The 19,766-nt window shown below is 28.6% G+C and overlaps 1 protein-coding gene across 3 annotated transcripts in view; it reads left to right on the top strand.

Moving 5' to 3' along the window:
- LOC101239856 (uncharacterized) overlaps positions 1-18,565 on the top strand; it is a 68,676-nt gene extending 50,111 nt beyond the window's left edge. For 2 of the 3 annotated variants that reach the window (XM_065813383.1, XM_065813384.1), the window contains 4 exons: positions 12,623-12,793; positions 12,876-12,995; positions 16,833-16,884; positions 18,122-18,565. In XM_065813383.1, the coding sequence (XP_065669455.1) occupies positions 12,623-12,793; positions 12,876-12,995; positions 16,833-16,884; positions 18,122-18,465 (687 nt within the window). In that variant the 3' untranslated portion in view covers positions 18,466-18,565. Of the gene's footprint in view, positions 1-12,622; positions 12,794-12,875; positions 12,996-16,820; positions 16,885-18,121 lie in introns of all 3 variants that reach the window. The other variant, XR_010642454.1, reaches the window with a different exon arrangement.
- The last annotated feature ends 1,201 nt before the right edge of the window (positions 18,566-19,766 follow it).

Here is a 19,766-nt window from a genome sequence, read left to right as displayed (position 1 = left end):
CATATGTTATAAATATACAAGTTTTTGTTTAATTAATGACATAATAAATGGGACTGAGTTTAAAAAGTAATTTTTCTATATGGTTTTTTTAGAAAAAGAAGAAAACAAAGAATAATGAAAAAAATATATTGCTGCCTCAAACCCTCAGTCAATGTAGCAGCAACTCCCTTGCATGTTCTTCCTAAATCAGTCGATATATATACAAAAAATCCCTCACAGCTCCCTATATTAGCATGTCACATGAGTTGCTGAATTTGAGTTTAATGGTTTATACACTTAATGAATAAACTGTTAAATTTAGTTGGGAAAACTAATTAAATTTTATCACTTTTTAAAAAACTACAAAAATGCAACTTTATAGATTGAATTATTTTTATTTAAAAAAAAAAATAAAAACATAAATTTTTTTATTTTTATTTTTTTACTGTTTGCATACAGCGACTGACAAAAAGGTAGAACATGTAAGGAGTGCTGCTACACTGATTGACAAATAGGTAGAACATATGTGGAGTGCTGCTACATTGACTGAGAGTTTTGGTTTGTTAGGCAATCTATCAATTTAAGTTTTTTAGATTTTTCTGGACTTCTAAACTAATTTTAAAACATAAGAATATTGCATCAAAGGAATATTCTAAAAATATTTCTTTGATGCAATAAAGTCTATGGGGATAAAAAAAGTCTAAAGACTGATTTTTGTCTGCAATTCTTGTTTGTTTTTGATTTTTTTAACTCCGGAAATTTTCCGTGAAAATTTGATCAAAATTTCCAGAAATTTTCAAAAAAAATTTTTTTATTTAATTTGCTACTCTATAATTAGATAATAAACAAAATTGCAAAGAATTATACACCTAATCCGTTTTTTAGTTAAGTAATTTTATTATTTTTGTGAAAAAATATATAAGAGTGAAAAACCACGAGAAAAGTTTTTCAAAGATTTCTGTTTTTCATTTTTAAATTACTGAAAAATAGTTTTCCTGCAATTTATTAGATGCATTTTTTTAATTCTTTTTTTAAGAATTCTTTAAAAAAAAAGTATCTATAATAATCATAAAACTATATTTTGAAAATCACAGTGCCAAAGTTTGTATTCCGCAATTTCTGTTGTTAATTAGAACATAAGAAAACTATGGGAGTGTTTAAACATATTTAAAAAAAAACTTCCTAAATAAAAACTAAAAAATTTATCATTTAAGCAAAAATGCTATTTATTTATTTTTTAAATTTTATTTAAGGATTTAGAGATAAATAGAACTAAATTTTTCGAAAGAAATACTTTGACAAGCCTTGTTAAGAAGCTTTATGCAGCACACATTTTGTACAAAATGGATTTGCATTCAGCAAGTTTTACTTTTATGTTATCTTTAATATTTAATGTCTTTAATGCGGTATATTTAATATCTTTAATGCTGTAGTGGTGTAGTGGTAGAGCGCTCGCTTCATAAGCGAGAGGTTCCAAGTTCAATCCCCACCACGTCCCTAGTAGTACCGTGCTCAACTTGTTTCTCCGCGCAGCGGCCTTGTTCTTCAAGGTTCGTGTTTCAGAGTTATAGAGTTGGGAGAGGGTTATAACCACAATTAAGTAGCCTCCTCATCTGTAGTGGTGGCCTTCTGGGCCTTGAGGAGGTGAATTAAAATTAAAAAAAAAAAAAAATCGTTTATATGTTTGCTCAGAAAATATTAGGTCGTAAAAAAAGTGAATTTTTTAAGTAAAAAAAAATTTTATAAGATTTTATAAAATTTTATTTTCAATTTAAAGACTTTAAATTAAATATGACTTTCAAAGTTTAAAAGTAGTTTTGAAGAAATGTAAAATAGTAAAATATTGAATGAAAAATTTAATTTCAAAGGAATTTAAAAGAGTTTTTGAAATTTTTATTAAAGAAATTTTTTATTATCATCTGCTCACTAATTCATTATGTAAAACATAAGTCTCTCTATCATAGTTTATAACATGCAAAAGTAAATTTATTTTTTTTTCTCCTTATAAAAAGGGAAAAGTGTTTTTGTTAAAGAGAATTCTTTTCACAAATATATTTAAAACTTGTTTCTTATTAATTTCGTGTAAAGTTGAACATAATTTATGAACATAAATTATGTTTACAAATATGATACTGAAAAATCAAATGATTCAGATTTTGAATCTGGAGACTGTAGGAGGAGAAATAAAATAAATTTTTAAAATCAATTACATGCACAATTCCTAAAGATGTTTATAGTTGTAGTTTTGCTTTTGTAGCATTTGTTAATGATAGTTATCAGTACAAAGGTGTGATGAACTTTCTTTGGGAAATGAAACCTAAAGATGTATTAAAAGATTATGCTTTGATTACTTATACTAAAAAAGATTCACTACTTTGAATTGTAAAAAAGGTTCACTACTTTGAATTGCAAATGATCTAGATATCTATACTTTAATTCTAGTTGTAGACACCATATATCAGAGCTGACCTTTGTTCACTTGAAATTGACACAAAATAAGACTCCTGGACCAGGCAATCCTTTATTTAAAAAACTCAAAGTTACATTTGAAATTCCTGATTGTCTTTATGATATTAATGATGTTAAAAATTTATTTGGAATAATACAAAAGGAATTATTATTGAGTGTTTAGTAGTTGTTTCTTATAATTTCAAGAAGAAGAGTTTTAAGAGGTGATGAAAAAAACTTGCTAAGCTTGTTGTTCCTCCTGTTCTGTAGTTATAAAAATAAGGAAAATAAGAGCTCTCCACATTTATTATTTTTTTTGTTCTGTTTGTAGTTATTAAGGTGCTCCCAGAAGCCCTTACTGCCTTATCACAGAGCACCGCTAAATAGCATTTAACTAGGAAGTTTATGCCTCCTGCCTTACCAATTTCACTTATTGAGCTAGAGCCAAACCTCGAACCTCTGTGTTCTGAGCCAGAACTCTAACCACTGTGCCACATCTGCGTTATCATCTGCATTATCCATCTTTCAAGGTTCCTAGGAAAAGCCTTATATTATCTCAAATTGCAACTCCTTTTAAATCAGATTAAATTTGTTCAGGAAGATAAACTATATTTATAATATGGCAGAATTCATAGCATGTTTTTATGCAAAATTGTGTTTGCAATCTGACATGGCTGTTGAAGCCCCATATCTAGATATTTTATCAATACATAAAATGCATCTATACAATGATGTTTGTGCCAAACCAGGTGCAGTTGAAGTAGTATTGAAATCATTTTATAAACATACCTGGTATCTCGCTTGAAAAGGAGAGTTTACTATGATCCACCAAATTTATCATCAATTTAAACAATGGATAAGAGACTGGCTTACCCTTTTACCTCTATATTTCTACACACAATCAAGCATTAAGATCTTTAAAGATTTTGCTAAATCATTAGTTATTGTAAATAACCCTGTTGTACAATCAGTGGAAATGATGCAGCAGTTTGCGAAAAGACACAACAAAAAAGAAAAATTTCGGAACAGGTTGTTTATTGTTGGTAAAGCCAAATTTACTGTAAAACAATCAGGAAAAATGTCTTCAAATTTGTCTGTGAAAAGGTTAATTGACTCACTTTCTTCAGTGGCAAAAAAAGATGTGAAAACTATGAAATTAAGTTGATTTATATGAATAAATTTGAAATTTAATTATTGTTTTTTAGTTTCAATAATAAATGAATTAATTAAAGAAAAAAACCATATTATTAGTTTTTTATCTGAGATATTTCTTTTTGTATAAAATTAAAAATTGTTTAAACTCTCACAGTATTACATGTAGCTCAAGAGTATATAAATTCTTTATGGACTTATATAAAAGTCCATAAATTTTTAAAGCATTATATAAAAATGATAGTGATAAAGCTATAGCATTATAATTTGATATATAAAATACATATGTATACATTTAAGAATATATAGCAATTTATTTGAGTAAAATAAAAAATTACCTTATAATGTTGATATAGCTTCTCCAATGATAAAAAATCCTTTTTTTCTTGAGCTAAGATCTCTTTCTTCATCTCTGTTTTTAATTTCTTTATTGTTGATCATAAACCTTTTATACATAAATGTATAAAAAGAAAATAATAATAATAATAGACAAATGTACTTCAAAAAAGAAAAGAAAAAAAAAAGAAATAAAAAATGAACCATAAACTTTAAGTTCATAAATTTAAATTCTTTAAAAATTAAGTTAAAAAAGAAACACATTGTTAAATTTTTTTTCCTTAAAATTTGAAATCTGAATTTGCAATAAAAATTTTTTTTTCCTTAAAATTTGAAATCTGAATTTGCAATAAAAAAATGCAATTTTATTTAAACTTTTTAAACATTCAAAATTACTTTTTATGTTTGTTTTACATTCAAGTCCTTTTTCTTTGTTAATATTTATTTTTTATATTCAAATCCTTTTTCTTTGTTAATATTCATTGTTTACATTAAAATGCTTTTTCTTTGTTTACATTTAAATTCTTTTTCTTTGTTTATGTATATTTTTATAAATATTTTTAATCCCGTTGCAAAAGATTTTATTAAAGCAAAAATGTTTAAATTTTTGATAGTTTTTCCTTTTTTTTTTTAACCCAGTAAACACAAACATGTTTACACATGTAAAAAAAATGTTTTCACATGTCAAACTTGTGTCTTGTGCTTGTATCTTGTGCTTGTGTCAAACTTGTGTCTTGTTCTGAAAAATCACAATTTAAAACTGTTAAATAGTGACGTGTATTAATGACAAATACATGTCATAAACAAAACACAGCATTTGTTGTTATTTAGTTACAAATAATTATATAATATGATATTTTTTTATTAATTTTGTCAAAAATTTTATTTTATTATATTTTAAGTTTTTACGCAAATATATTACTTTTCACGATCATGAGAAGTTCATATGACATAAGTTATTTTACAAATGTAAGTTATTTAGGATTACCATACTGTTAATTGATAAATTCTATATTTAAAGTGTTAGAAATTGTTATTATAAATAGTTAACTCAGTTGATAAAAAGGAAATGATTCAAAGCTAGAAATTTGCTCATAAATATTTGCCTCCTTAGATTAAAAAAAATTAAAACATACTTACTTTAAGTTTATACATAAGCTTATTATGTTATGTATATGATTATTTTAAGAAATAAATAATTTTTATTATAAAAGTATAAACACCAAATTAAAGCTTAATTTTTATTTTAATTATATATACATTGTTTGAATGATTTATAAAATGGTTTGAATTTAAATTTAATTGCAACGCGATTTTAAAAATTAGCTATTAATGCAGTTTAACTTTTAACAATAGTATAGGTGTATTATAAATAAGGTGAATTATATATAAGGTGACTTAAAGTTAATATATATTGTCTTCTTTATTTTTTCTTTATTTCGCTATTTAATAATATTTACAATTTAAAAGAGTTTAAATGAAAAAAAATGAGAAAAGGGGGCAAGAATAAGACATTTGCTTTATCGCATTAAAGGAAAATTTCAAGAATAACATATAAGGTTACAGGTAACACTATAGTTAAGTTAATGAATTGAACTATTGTTTAAAAGAAGCATTTAAGTTAAGATATATTAAAATCTATTATTAATAATTTGGTGTTTCAAAAAGGTGTATTATATATAAGGTGAATTAAGTAGTAAAACTTCTAACGAACCCTCAGTTGATGCAATATAGCCCCCACAGCTTCCTATTTCAGTATGACATCAATGAGCTAAGTATAAAATGTAGTCACTGGTGGGTGACTCTTTTATAGTGGATTGGTCAGTAGCATGTCCTGTTTCTAAAGTATAAGATTTTTTAGTCAGCTGTGGATTGTTAGTCTAGTACAACCACTGTCAAAGGTTATAGAACTGCTTTATGAAGTTTTTGAATGATAGATAAGTGGCTTTCACAGCTGCTGCTATGTTGAATTGAAGAGTTCCACAGTATCTCTTGAGTTTGGAAGCTTTTGTATTGGGCATGTCTTAGATTGCTTGTTGTGTGGGCATTGTCTCCAGTGACAGGAGGCTTGGCAAATTGATCCATAGGTATTATAGTCAGCAAGGAGACTAATAATTTGTTGTGTTGTGACTAATAAAATGTTGTGTTGTGAATCATTGCTTTTGTTGTATTTCTAACATCCACTGCAACTTAAAAAGATGTCTCTTTACTTTGTAGTATTTAGTTGGAAGTATACAGCTGTTTTTAACAATGGAGGTAGGCATTTTTGCTTAAATTTTTTTTTTCTTTTTTCAACATCTTTACCTCCAACAAGGCTGCAAGCTACCGCTGCTAGATTATTCATCGAATACTTTACCATTAATAAATATAGGAAGACTTAAATTGTTGCAAAAAAGATAAGCTGAAAAAAATTTAGTTTTATTTGAGTTAAAGTTTACCAGCACCAAGAGCACCATGCTGTAACAAAAGTGAGATACTTTTCAAGCTCAAATCCCCCATCCAAGCATTAAGAGAGTGTTGGCTTCTTATCAAGACAAGAATAAATGGTAGTATCATCAGCTAACAATGCCGCCTTAGATGTTAGAATTTTTGGGCAATCGTTGATATAAATTTAAAAAAGTGTAGGGGTAAGGATAGTCCCTTGAGGAATTCCTGAAGTTACAGGAAATGAAGAAGAGTGCTTACCATCGAGGACAATTTTTATACTACAATTGGTAAGGAAGAATTCAATAGTCTTAAAGATGTTACCTGATACCCCGTAAGAAGAGAGCTTATGGAGAAGACCAGTATGCCAAACTTTATCAAGGGCTTTAGTAATGTTGAGAGTGATTGCCTAGTGATTGCTCCACAGAACACTTCTGCCAGACTATAACAGGTATGTTATAGTCTTGTTTTACGCAAACTGTATGTTATAGTCTTGTTTTACACAAACTGAGAAGAGTCTAAGCAGGAAATCACTTTAGATACAGAAGCTGGAGTGATACAAGTGTCAAGCAATAGATCAACCTGTTTGTTGGCTTTATCAGGTAGGATGTGATAAGTGGAATCAAGAAATGAGATTAATGAAAAGTTCTTAGCAAATAATTTTTACTCATTTGCAGCATATTGATGGTTATTCACTATTCACAGCATATTAATTGTCCAACTTTACTGTTAAAGTTTTCAACAGTGAAGTTTTCCAGTGTTGATCAAGAACTTGCTTCAGGGATGCACAAATATTTTTATTATGCAGTGCTGCTATTGTAGGCTGCCAAGAAATTCAAATAATTCCTTACAAATAATGAAAAAAATTCAATTCAGTTTGATTATATTTATTTTATTTTATGTCACTAAAGCATTGTGCCAAAATGCAACAAGCTAACATAGTACTTTTTCAGGCTATTCATGATGCCAATTATGTCTTCAGCATACAAAGATTGAAGTTCATAATTGACATCTGAACTTGTTCTCATATCACATTTAGGTTGATAATGTCAGAATCTGCTGAAGTCATTTTCTAATGATGTAGGCCTATGTATAGTAGCTAATATCAGCAGCAGTTGGCCGCATAGGAAGGCAGTTTGGTATTTAATAAGTTTTCATCAAGTGTTTTGTCAGTGTAGTAGGAGCTAAGTTAATTAAAAACTCTGAATACAAATTTATTCACGTGTTTAACTAAAGTAATAAATATAGTTTGTTTGAAAAGATGGTTGAAAGATATGTGTAAACCATTCTGACAGTTTTTGCTATGTTTGTGGATTATTCACTAGGAAATCACAGGGAAAGAATATGATAATTTTGATGCACCTGAAGGCGGTAATCCTTATCTCATCAAACAAACTGAACTCAATGATTTAGTTCTGTATTTACGAGATCTGAATTTACCAAAGGATAAAGTAGACCTACTTGCGCCTCGTCTTTAACTGTGGAATCTCTTGTCAAAGGGCACAAAAGTAACTGTTTATAAAAAATGAAGAGCACATCTTTTACAGTTCTTTGAAGAACAGGACAAGTGCTCTTACTGCAAAGGTATAGAAGAAAGCAATGGATCCATTCGGAACTCCGTCTTGTCAGATTTTGCTCAATTTTTCATAGTTTTGGAGTTCGAGAGAAATCAAGAAACTTTGACGTAACTTCAACAAAGTTTTTAGAAAGTATCAATTTTTTACTGGTAAAATAATTAAATTCTTATTTTATTTCAATGCTGCTTTTACAATAGTTCTTGTTGTTTTTAATATGTAATTTTTTTCTTTGTTCAATAACAACATTAATTTGCATCGCAAAGCAATTTTAAAAATAATTAAAGACAGTGGTGGTTGAAAAAAACTTAAAAAAAAACTTATTCTATTCAAAACCATATAATAAAACATTCTCGTACTTTTCTATTGTATTATTTCAAAAACTCTTTTGAGTATAATAGTATCTTTTTGATAATAATATCTTTTTAAATCCACAAAAGTTAATTGCAGTATAATATAAAATGTAATGCATAATAAAATAATTTTTTTTTTGTCAAAAAAGCAAGAATTTTTTAATTTTATGCAAAGATATAGTAAACAGTAACTTTTAAAATATTATGCATATGTGATATTAGATAATATATTTTAACTATTATCACATATGCAATCAAGGTAATTATTTATAATATATACAAAAACTGGTCTTAAAATAACGAGGTAAGTTTAAAACATATAATACTTAATGTACATACAAAATGTAGAAGTAACTGAACGTGAAATCAAAATATCTGAATGTGGAATCAGAAGCAATTTTGAAATTTGAACTAGCCTTCTACAGAATTCAAGCAACTTCTTTGGAAGCAGAAAGAGTTTTCTCCTCGTCTTCCAGATTTGTGTACAAAGTTTCGTATTTCATTTTCTGATGAAACAATAGATGTTTTGATCTTTTTAAAATATGATTTAAAAAGATCTTTTTAATTTTTACTATAGGTGCCCCAAAAAGTCTTTATTACAGAGCACCGGGGAAGGGCATTTAACTGAAAGTTCACATTCTTCCTAACCATTTTCAGTTGGAAAGCCATTTATTAGATAAAACTTGTTCGTTAAAAAATTGTGATAAAAAAAATAATTAAGTACTATAATATAAAAATATAAATTTTTTTTAAATTTATAATGAATTATAAATCGAAATATATAAAATAAATATATAAAAAAATATATAAATATACAAGATCAATGTTTAATTATCAACAAAATAGTTTAATTTTTTAATTTATAACAAAATATTATCAAAACTCCGATTGTTTCTTGATTCCGATGGAGCTTTTTCTCGATTTCTCTCGACGTTTTTTCTCATTTTTGGATCCTTTGGAGGAAAGGTATAGCCTTATGAACGAGCTTGCCTGTCACAAAGCTCATAAATAATGTCTGTTCATAGATGACAAACCTGAAGGCAATTTTTCTTCACAATGGCAACTCAGAGCCTTCAGAGCCAATATTCTATTCTGCAGAATCATATGAGAGAATGGAAATTTTATTGCGTTAATCAACTATAGGAATTTTGGCTGGAATATTTGTGCTGACTTTAAAGTTATTGGACTAATGATGGACATGTAAAGTGGTTACACAAAATACTGCTGCTTCCTGCAATTGTAGGACAGCTGTGTTTATAAGCATTATTCACAGAAGCAATGGCCAGTGAGATCTAAATATTTCCCACGAAAACACAATGTGAAGCACAGTTCACTAGAACAGCAAAACAAAATTTACCTCCCACCTCATTCCTATGAGACATTCCAAGGAGAAGTGACACAAAAATCATAGAAGGAGTCTTTAAAGGACCTCAAAATAGACATTTTATAATGAATGACTTCATGTTTACATCAAAGCTGATTTGTTTGCAACAAACAACTTGAAACTCATTCATGGCCGTCATTGATGGGTTTCTTGGAAACAGAAAACTGGTCAAGAAACTTATAATGGACTACAAGGTCATTGAAGCAAATCTCTTAAGATCTGTTAAGATTCTCATATTTACTTCTTTCCTAACAATTTGAGACATAAGCGACAAGCATGGAGAACATTTTCACCAGGACATTACAGTGAAGGAACAGTAATATCAACGGAAATATAGTCCAGCTATGATATAAGTTATTTCTGTCGGTTTTTGTTAAGGGATCGCTGTTCAACACACTAAAGAAAATCAAGAACTAGTCATCACTTTTTCACTTCTGCAAAAAAACATAAAGAATGTGACTAATTCAGCAAAAGAAACATTAACTTTCTGAGTGAGACTTTTTTATTGAAATATTACAAAGTAAGACTAAATTTTTAGACTGTATTAACTTCACTTCTGGGCATGCTAGTACTCCTAGTTCATCTACCACCTGTTCATCACCCCCCTGGTTGACTTGTGAAGTAAAGGACTCTGGATTGGAAAATCACAAAAAGATTATTTTTTCCTTGTTTTTGGTATAAATGAGCTCTAAAAATATAAAAAAGCCTATGGGCTACTTTTAGAGAAAAAATTAAGACTCCTAGGTTAAAGGAACAATTAATTTTTGAACCTGGAGTCCTTATCTATAATGGTGGCAAGGTCTCCATGCTTAAAATCAAATTAAAATAAAAGTAATTAAATCTCATGAATCTTTTTCCTATTGCAGATTAAAAATCACCTAACCTTTTTAGAGCTCCTGGAGAAAAGAGTACAGGAAAAATAGAGATATAAACCCTTCGCATCCCTTAAATCAACTAGATCATCTCATTTTGATGTTTAGGAAACATTTATGACACAATTCTTGGAATTGTATTAGACACTTGCAAGGTTTTTATCTTTCCTCATTGTATACTAGAATAATTTTAGGAAGAGTCCACATTGTTCATAGCATGTCACCGGGTCACATTTATAAGTGGGACTTAATACAGTAGATCAATAAGTCTAAACTCTGCAATTCCTTCATAAACTTATGTTATGTATTACCATAATACTTTAAATCTGTTTCTCTAGAGTTGCTCGTCATTGAACTTTGAATATATATAAATATTTTTTTTCATACCTATTACCACTTGTTCTTCTAAAGTATCATTGTTATCAAGTAATGAGTTTTTGTACCTGGCATATCTTTCAACTTTGATACCTCATTTTTCAACTTTGATACCTCAATTTTCAACTCTGATACCTGATACATGTGGCCTCTGACTTTGACTGATGTGATTTAATACACCCCAAACATGCAAATATTCAATATGGAAAGCTTAATGCGGCATTCTGCTTTTTTTTTACTTAAACTATTGCTCTTTCCTTGAATCATGCTGGATAAAATCTTTAGAACCTAATGTTGTTTTTAGGTATGCTGCAGAGTTTAATTTCAACTGCATTTGTTGCATTAGGTGCATTTGTTGTAAGATTTTTGGGTAAGTGAATTGCTGTGTAATGGTTAATGAAGAAATAATTGTTGACAATAAAGAAGTTGCTGTTTTAGCTAGTGAAGGTGTAGTTATAGCAGATAATGATTAAGCTGCGGTTGACCACTGATAAAGCAGTTATTTATTGTTCACTGTAGAATCTACGAGTATCATGTATGTGTCCATATTTACTAGTTCTCTAAATTTTCTGTTGATTCTGAAATCAGTAGAAATAATGCAGTAGTGGTGTAGTGGTTAAGCGTTTGCCTCATAAGTGAGAAGTTCCAAGTTTGATCCCCACCACGTCCCTGGTAGTACCACGCTCAACTTGTTTCTGGTTTTGGTTTGGGTAGACAATTTATTAATTTAAAAAAATTTTAATTGATAAATTGTCTACCCAAACCAAATCCCTCCATTGATGTAGCAGCACTACTTATTTGTTCTATCTATTTGTCAGTCAATGTAGCAGCACTCCTCACATGTTCTACCTAATTGTTAGTTGATGTAGCAGCACTTAACACATGTTCTAATTTATTATCAGTCGATGCAGCAGCCATGTTCTACCTATTCATTAGTAAAAAGTAAAAAAATAAAAATAAAAGCATTCAGAATGCTTTTATTAAAAATTGTGTGTGTTTTTTTCAATAATATTCAACAATAAAACTTAATTAGTTTCCTCAATCAAGTTTAATGGTTTTACATAAAGTGTACTTGATTTTATCATCTTTAAACAGAAAGTGTCGTTAATTTAAGAACTTGATATTTATAATTTAAGAACTTGATACTTATAATTTAAGAACTTGATATTTATAAGGAGTTTTTTTTTAATTTGGCGACTTGAAGTAGTTGTCAGGTATATAAATATTATCTACATACTACTCTTAACCCTAATAAAGAAGCTAATTTATGCATCAAAGGTATTAGTTGAACACCATGTTAAATCAGAAGTTTACATTTTTAAACCCAAGTAGAAGTTAAATATTTATAGTTTAATGTTTTTAATAGAGTTATTTAAATTACTCAAGTTATAACTATATAACAAGTTATATTATATATTGTCTCAATTAGTCGGTCATTATTTCAAATAATACTATGTTAAAAAAGTAAAAAGATTATCTTTTAAATTTAAAGTTTGAATTTTTTTATTTTAATTTTTTATTTAGTTATTTTGATTAAGAAAGCAGAAGGAAAAAAAAATAAATAAATAAAACATTGATTTTTATTTTTATCAACTTCGATTTGAGATAAAACATTGTTATAACTTTGATTTTTATAAACTTGAACTCATGAAATATTTTGTTTTCGTTGTTTTTTATATAGTTGTTTTTGTTTTGATTTTTACTTAAGTTGCTTTTTTTTTTCAGTCTTCTATTCCTATTCGCCATTTGGGTCCAGTTCACGTGATATTTAACTTTATTGCTGTATATTTTATAATCTTTACATCAATGCTAATGTGGTTTACAAAAATGTATATTTCATGGGCTTGTTTTAAAAGATATAGTGATACTATGCAAATTTGTCAAATCACTAATCAGGTATTTTATTATATTTAAACTTAATGTAATATTGAATTTTTTTAATTTTATTGAAAAAAATAGTTAAATATTTTTAATAAAGGTGCAATGCTATTCTTGTGAAACATGTTCATTTGATGGAATTAAAACTTGTTATAACAATTTGACAAGAACTGATTTATTCACGTGTAACATGGTCCAAAATCTCAAGTCTGCATTTAAGGTAACCAAAATATGTTTATGGTTGTATCTAAGGTAACCAAAATATGTTTATGATTGTATCTAAGGTAACCAAAATATGTTTATGGTTGTAATATGTTATTAAGATGTGTAAGGAATGCAGGTTTTTGTGTTCAATACATGGGTAATAAAGATTTATGATTACAAGTAAAAATTCTCTGTTTTATTAAAATTAAGGTTAATTTTGCTAATTAAATGATTATTCCTAAAGTTCGATGTGAAGAATTTTATGATTAATTTTGATTTAATGATTTTATAATATGGGATTTTATGAGAAAATCGTAGATAATTTATGAGAATCGTAGTAATTTATGAGTAATCATAGTAGTTTATGAGAATCGTAGTAATTTATGAGTAATCATAGTAGTTTATGTGTAATCGTAGTAAATTATGAGAAAATTGTAAAAAAAGGTAGGCAGAGTAGATTTATGCATGCAATATATAACTGTATTATGCAGTGTATAACTGCACTATGTAAGTTATCAAGACTTTAATTTTTGTATTTAGTCCATTTAGATTTCCTAATATTTTTAAAATAAAAACTGCATACAGTTAATTTTTAATCACATACAGGTAATTTCAATACTGATTTAAGTGAAACAATGTTAAGTCATAATTAAATTACTTTAAAACATTTTACAAATTTTTCAATGTTGATTTATGCAGATAAAAATTAAAATTGACAATGAGTTACTGTTATATTATAATAATAATGTAATATTGATACTGTTAATTATATATATAACTATAAATTTTCAAAGTTTCACTCCAATAAATTCAGCACTTTCTGGTTAATTTAAATGGGAAAAATAGTTTGCTTTTTGAATCAACAAGATCATATTATTATAGCCAGGCAACATCAGTAAATAACTGATTAAAAACCTCCAGTAATTTCTGGTTCATATATCACAAGATTTGAATAATGTTATCTTAGAATATAAATTTTTTTATATTCAATTAAAATCAAATAAAAGTAGAAGAAAATCTTTAAAGCTACAAAATTCATTTCAATCTATATTTCTTTGTTCTTCTCTATCTCTGTATTTAAGATTCACAAAGTTATAAAATAACCTGGGATCATTACTTGCTGTATTCTTTGGCTTCATTATTTCTTAGCATCTTGGTTATGTTTAGATGTTAATTTTTTTAAATATTTTCAGTAACTAAATCAACAAAACAGTTAGAAGTATGGGGATGGCAGGATTTATCTATTGTATATGCTTTATAAATATTTGAAATTGTTGTTGTTACTGTTGTACAATTTACTGGCTCATGGGCATCATGCATCAATGTATTAGGGGGCTGATCATGAAATAAGCTTGAACAGCTGTTTAAGCTGTTCTTGTCAATATTTTATATATCATAACTTGGACAATATCTAGTAAATTTCACAGAAATCAATTCTTTTAAAAGGGTTACATCCGTGGCACAAAAAATTTATTATTTTGATAAACTTAATTGTTAAACATTTTGAAAGGCGAATAAATATCAATAACTTCTTTTTCAGATATTGTGGTTTTGCTGTATAGAAACAATTTTCATTGTTAGTTGCCACTGTTTTGACACTGCTCGTTCTTACCACAGCCTTTAATATGAACACAAAAAGCTTGCTTTCTCTCTAGCAGATTAACTAGATTCAATATTGATTTGTGCTTCAGTTGTCTGTTGGTTATTTTCTACAGACATTTTTATTTCAAGTCATAACTCAATTTAAACTGAATTAAAAATAATAAAAATTTTAAACTTAAAATATCTCATAATTAATAAGTAATAAATAATGATTTTTAAGACAAAAAATTTTTCATAGTAATTTTAAATGATTTTAATTTCATTTTTGTTATCTTGAAAAAAATAAATTAAATGTAAAACTCTTATATGAAAGGAATCTATTTATTATACAACTAGTAACAAAAATAAAGGCAGATCTATTTGTAAAGAACTTTTCTAATTCAACTCTTGAATGTTATGACCATTCTCTTCTTTCCATTCCAATTAAACAGGTTAACCCATTGTTAGACATTCAAATCACTCCAGCTTCTGTTGCTAAAGTTGTATCTCAATTAAACTCTTCCAGGGCTTGTGCTCCAGACAATATCCCTATCATAGTCTTACAAAATTGTTTTCCAGAACTCTCTTCAATTCTTTCGAAACTATATATTAAGTGCTTGACTGAGTCTTGTTTATCTGTCTGCTGGAAAATGGCATCTGTTGTTCCAGTACTCAAAAACTCCGGTGAACATTCTGACTCCTCCAATTATCGTCCTATCAGTCTTCTTTCTGTTATTAGCAAAGTCTTTGCGTCTTTGATCAACAAATTTCTCACATCCCATTATAGGTCAAATAACTTATTGTCAGACAATTAATACGGTTTTTGATCCTCTTGCTCTACGGCTGACTTGCTAACTGCTATGACTGAAAGATTTTATTGTGCATTAGATGGAGGCGGAGAAGCTAGGGCTATTGCTCTTGACATATATAAGTCATCCTTGAAGGCCAACACTCTACTTTATTTCCAGTAACTTCTGGGGTACCTCAAGGCTCTATCATTTGTCCTGTTTTGTTTCTTATCTACATTAATGATCTTCCCGACAATGTTATATCTAAAGTAGCTCTTCTTGCTGATGACTCAATTTTATACTCCTGTCTTGACAAAAAGTCTTCTCTTTTCGGTCACTTAGAACAGGCAGCCGATCTTGAATCTAATCTCACTTCTGTAACAGATTGGGGCTCACAGTGGCTTGTAAATTTAAACTCTAATAAAACTTAGTTATTTACTGCAAACAACTTCATTGTGTAAACAACATCACAGTACTATCAACATTCTTATATTTATGAATGGCAACCCTCTCACTGAGTCCTCTTGTTTACATCTTAAGTTATCGTTTACAACTGACTTTTCATAGAAACTATATATACAATCGATTGCTAAATAAGCATCTGCTAAGGTTGCTTCTCTTTATTGTGCTCGTTATTCTCAACCTCTACAAATCCCTTTTTTGTCCCTGTATGAAATACTGTTGTCATATTTTTGCTGGTTCTGTAGTTGGAGTAAATGTAGTTGGACCCGCTCTATCTGTTAAGCTTGAGCCTTTTTTCCATCATCGTAAAGTTGCATCTCTTTCTCTTTTCTACAAATACTATCATGGTCACTGCTCAAAGGAGCTACTGTCACTAGTTCCATTAACTAAAACTCATTCTCGCTGTACTCGTCAAACTCAGCAAAGTCTCTTTTCTGTATATTCTTTTACTGTATATGCCCCTGCGTGCTATAAAAACTTTTATTCATCTAGTTTTTTTCCCCGCACCTCAACCCTTTGGAGCTCTCTCTCTTTGTGTTTTCCCGACTTATACAACCTTTAACTTTTTAAGTCATCTGTCAACCGTTTCCTTGCTTTATAACTCTATTCTTTTTTTTTAGTAACTCCCAACTTTGTAGTGGTTGCTTGCAGCCTTGTTGGAAGTTAATCAGATTAAAAAAAAAACTTATACAATTACAAAGTTTTTATGAAATTAATGTAGTTTGTCAATAGACTAGATAGTATATTTGTAATATGTGTAATATATAAGTAATGTGTGCAATATATAAGTCATGTGGGCAATATGTAAGTAATGTGTGTAATATATAAGTAATGTGTGCAATATGCAGTATATAAACTGTAATGAATTTTGTGTTTATTTATGTGCAAAGTATGTGTTTAATAAAGTGTATTAGCAATGTTTTTATAACATATGCACTGTTTGTGCACTGTTTGCGTAATATATGTTTATATTAGAAATGTTTAAACTTCGTTTTTAATCTTCACAATAGTCCATTCTATAGGGAGCTTTCTGCATATTCAACTACAATATGAGCGCAGCTGAATTTCTCACAAGTAAGTTCAAAAATTATGTTTTACTGTTCCCCTATGTTTTATCTCCCCAAATCATGGAAATATAATTAAGATGATTGGTTCAACTGGTTGAACTGTTTGGGGACATAACTTCGAAACTGTACTTAGACACAAGCAAACAGTTACATTTGAAACAGGAATCTATTTATTATACAACTAGTAACAAAAATAAAGGTATATTGAAACAGTTAGGTTGGTGGTGAAACAGTTAGGTAGTGGTGATGGTTTTTTATGTCTAATATTTTTAGGTACTTTAGTCTTGTTTTAAGTTGAAAAGAACTTGGCTCAATCATAGATAGAGCACCCCAAGTAATGTCTCAGTGCTGCTAATTAGCAAAAAGTTGTTACTAAGGGCTTATTTGATCGTAACTAAGGGCTTTTTTTATCTACATGTAGTAAAATGTAAAGGTTGATAAGTTAAAATTTTAAGAAATGTGAAATTTTTACTTAATTTGAATTTTATTTTTTGTAAAGTAAATATTTGTAAGGTAAATTCTTAGTTTGAACGTTACGTGTAGTATTTTTAATTTGTTTAATATTTCCTTGTTTGTTTTGTTTATTTTATTGTTAAATTCTTTTAACATTAAAAAAGGCATTATAAAACCCTATAATTCTCATGCGACTTTATATTGTGGGGATCATTTTGTTCTCTTTAAGGAGTTAATCACTTAATTTGAGGAAATTAATTTCTCTAAAAAAGAAAGAATTTACGACAGAAAATTATTTTCCCTACTGGAGAAGGAATGATCTATTTGACTGTAACAATTTAGCTTTTACTGTTGTTTTAACTGTTGCTCAATAATTATTCAACATGCATAGCATTAAGATGTAAAATTATAAATCGTAATGCTTGTAACTAAGTATTATATCCATAGAGTATTAATTTTTTTAAGTTTTAATAAAATCATTTCACTGAATTTTTATCCAGTGAAGATTCCAGTGAATGAATTTTAGGTATGTTACCGCGACAACCTAAAATAAATGTTTGCTGCTCAATTAACCTCCATCTTTTTTATATCTCCATGTATAAACGAAGCCCTCTGTTTTACTTTACTGTAAAATATGCATACTGCTTGCACTTAACAGCTTCTGCTATCCAAGGAAAAATATAGTTATCGTAAAATTCCTTGAATTCTTGTAAAGTTCCTTGAAAACATAAACTTTTTGTTTTATTAAGTAAAAAGAGTTAGATTATTCAAAAATAACGTTTTCCTTTTAGCGTTTGCATACATTGGTGGACTTTGTGTCTTCCTTAGTACTTTTATCCGAATTGTCGGTCATTACATTTTTCGAGCGGTATTTATTATCCACGGTATTCTTCTTGTAGCGTTAAACCGAAGGAATGAAATTTTTCAAAGTCATAAGGATTTAAACCGAGTTGTTAATGTACTCCGCGAAGCGCGAAGAACTAGTAACGAAAGTTTAATCATTAATGCTGAACACGAGTTAAATAGTCAAACAGATGTAAGGTTTAAAGATACTATAAACGAGTTAAACAGTCAAACAGATTCTCGCTTTAAAGACACAATACTTCTGTCGCCGCCACCGTCTTCTTTCAAATGAATGAAGAATGTCTATTTCCAATAAAAATGTATTCAAAATCGTTTAAAGTGTCAGATTTAAATCTGATAATTCATTACGACTAAATGTTGGAATTATAAAATACGTTTTTTTTTTACAAATTTGTCATACAATCAAAAACCGTACTCCTCGCGTTTCAAAAGAGTATAGATACTCCATGAATTTTTTGTCCTAGGTTGAACACAGGGACGGTTCGCTTCACAGAAATCATTGCCTGTAGACTATGTTATGTGCTTAGTTCGTAGACTGCAACTAATGCGCTAAAGCTTTTGTAATGATAACGTAAATCACTTTCGTTGCACATATAATAAAAATGATAAAGATTTTATTAATTGTAGTCTAATTAATTGCCAAAACTCTGTTTTTAAGGGCTCCTATAAAGCAATTGAATATTTAAAAAGTTATATACTATATTAATTAGACATAATTAGTTACTAAAAATATTGCTAAAATTAAGCACAAATTGAATTGTTGTTTCAGTTAAGATAAAAGCTCTATATATAGTTACCGTTTATAGTTATACCGCAATTTTTTTAGTTACACCTAAAGGTTTTTTCCAATAGTTATAGCAGTTAAAGCAGCAGGGGTATAGTGGTTAGAGTTATGGCTTAAGAAATTGAAGTCTTTGGTTTGAGGCTGGCTCAGGCCATATATGCTTCATTGGTATAAAAAAAAAAAAAAAAGGAACTTCCTGATTAAATGCTACTCCGCGGTGCTCTATGGTGCTCTTGTCCTGCAGTGGCTAGCTGCTGTTTTACCATCACTAGCTAGCCACGTCACGGCAATTTTCATGGACCATAGCTGGTCTTTGAAAAATCCTGAGAGAAAAAATGAAGTTTCACCAACGTTGGTAGCCACAATTAATCTAGCGCGAAAGCCTACACAGGATCAGTGCGGGACCATTATATCTTTGCTGTTTGGGCAAGGACATGGTGGGAATCGAACTCATAACTTTTTAGTTATGAGACAAGCGCTACACCACTACCACATTTAATCCTGACAATTTCTTGATCGATAGTTCACGTTGCTGATTTTCATTATTAAAATTATTAACTATAATTTGCTTAATTAAGGTGCGATATTTCTTGACCGATAGTTCACGTTGCTGAATTCTATCATTTAAATTATCGTTTTTATTTTAATTTTTTTTTTGTTAATTAAAGTACTATATTTCTGGCTATTATTTAGTTCTAAATTGTTAGAACAGTATATCAAAATTTATTTTTATAAAAAATATTATTTTACCAATAAAAATGCACTTTAAAACTAAAAAAAGAGTTTTA

Source organism: Hydra vulgaris, chromosome 12 (assembly GCF_038396675.1).
Source record: "Hydra vulgaris chromosome 12, alternate assembly HydraT2T_AEP".
Lineage (NCBI taxonomy): Eukaryota > Metazoa > Cnidaria > Hydrozoa > Anthoathecata > Hydridae > Hydra > Hydra vulgaris.
Note: the sequence above shows the minus strand (reverse complement) of the source record. Positions and strands in the feature narration are given on the sequence as shown.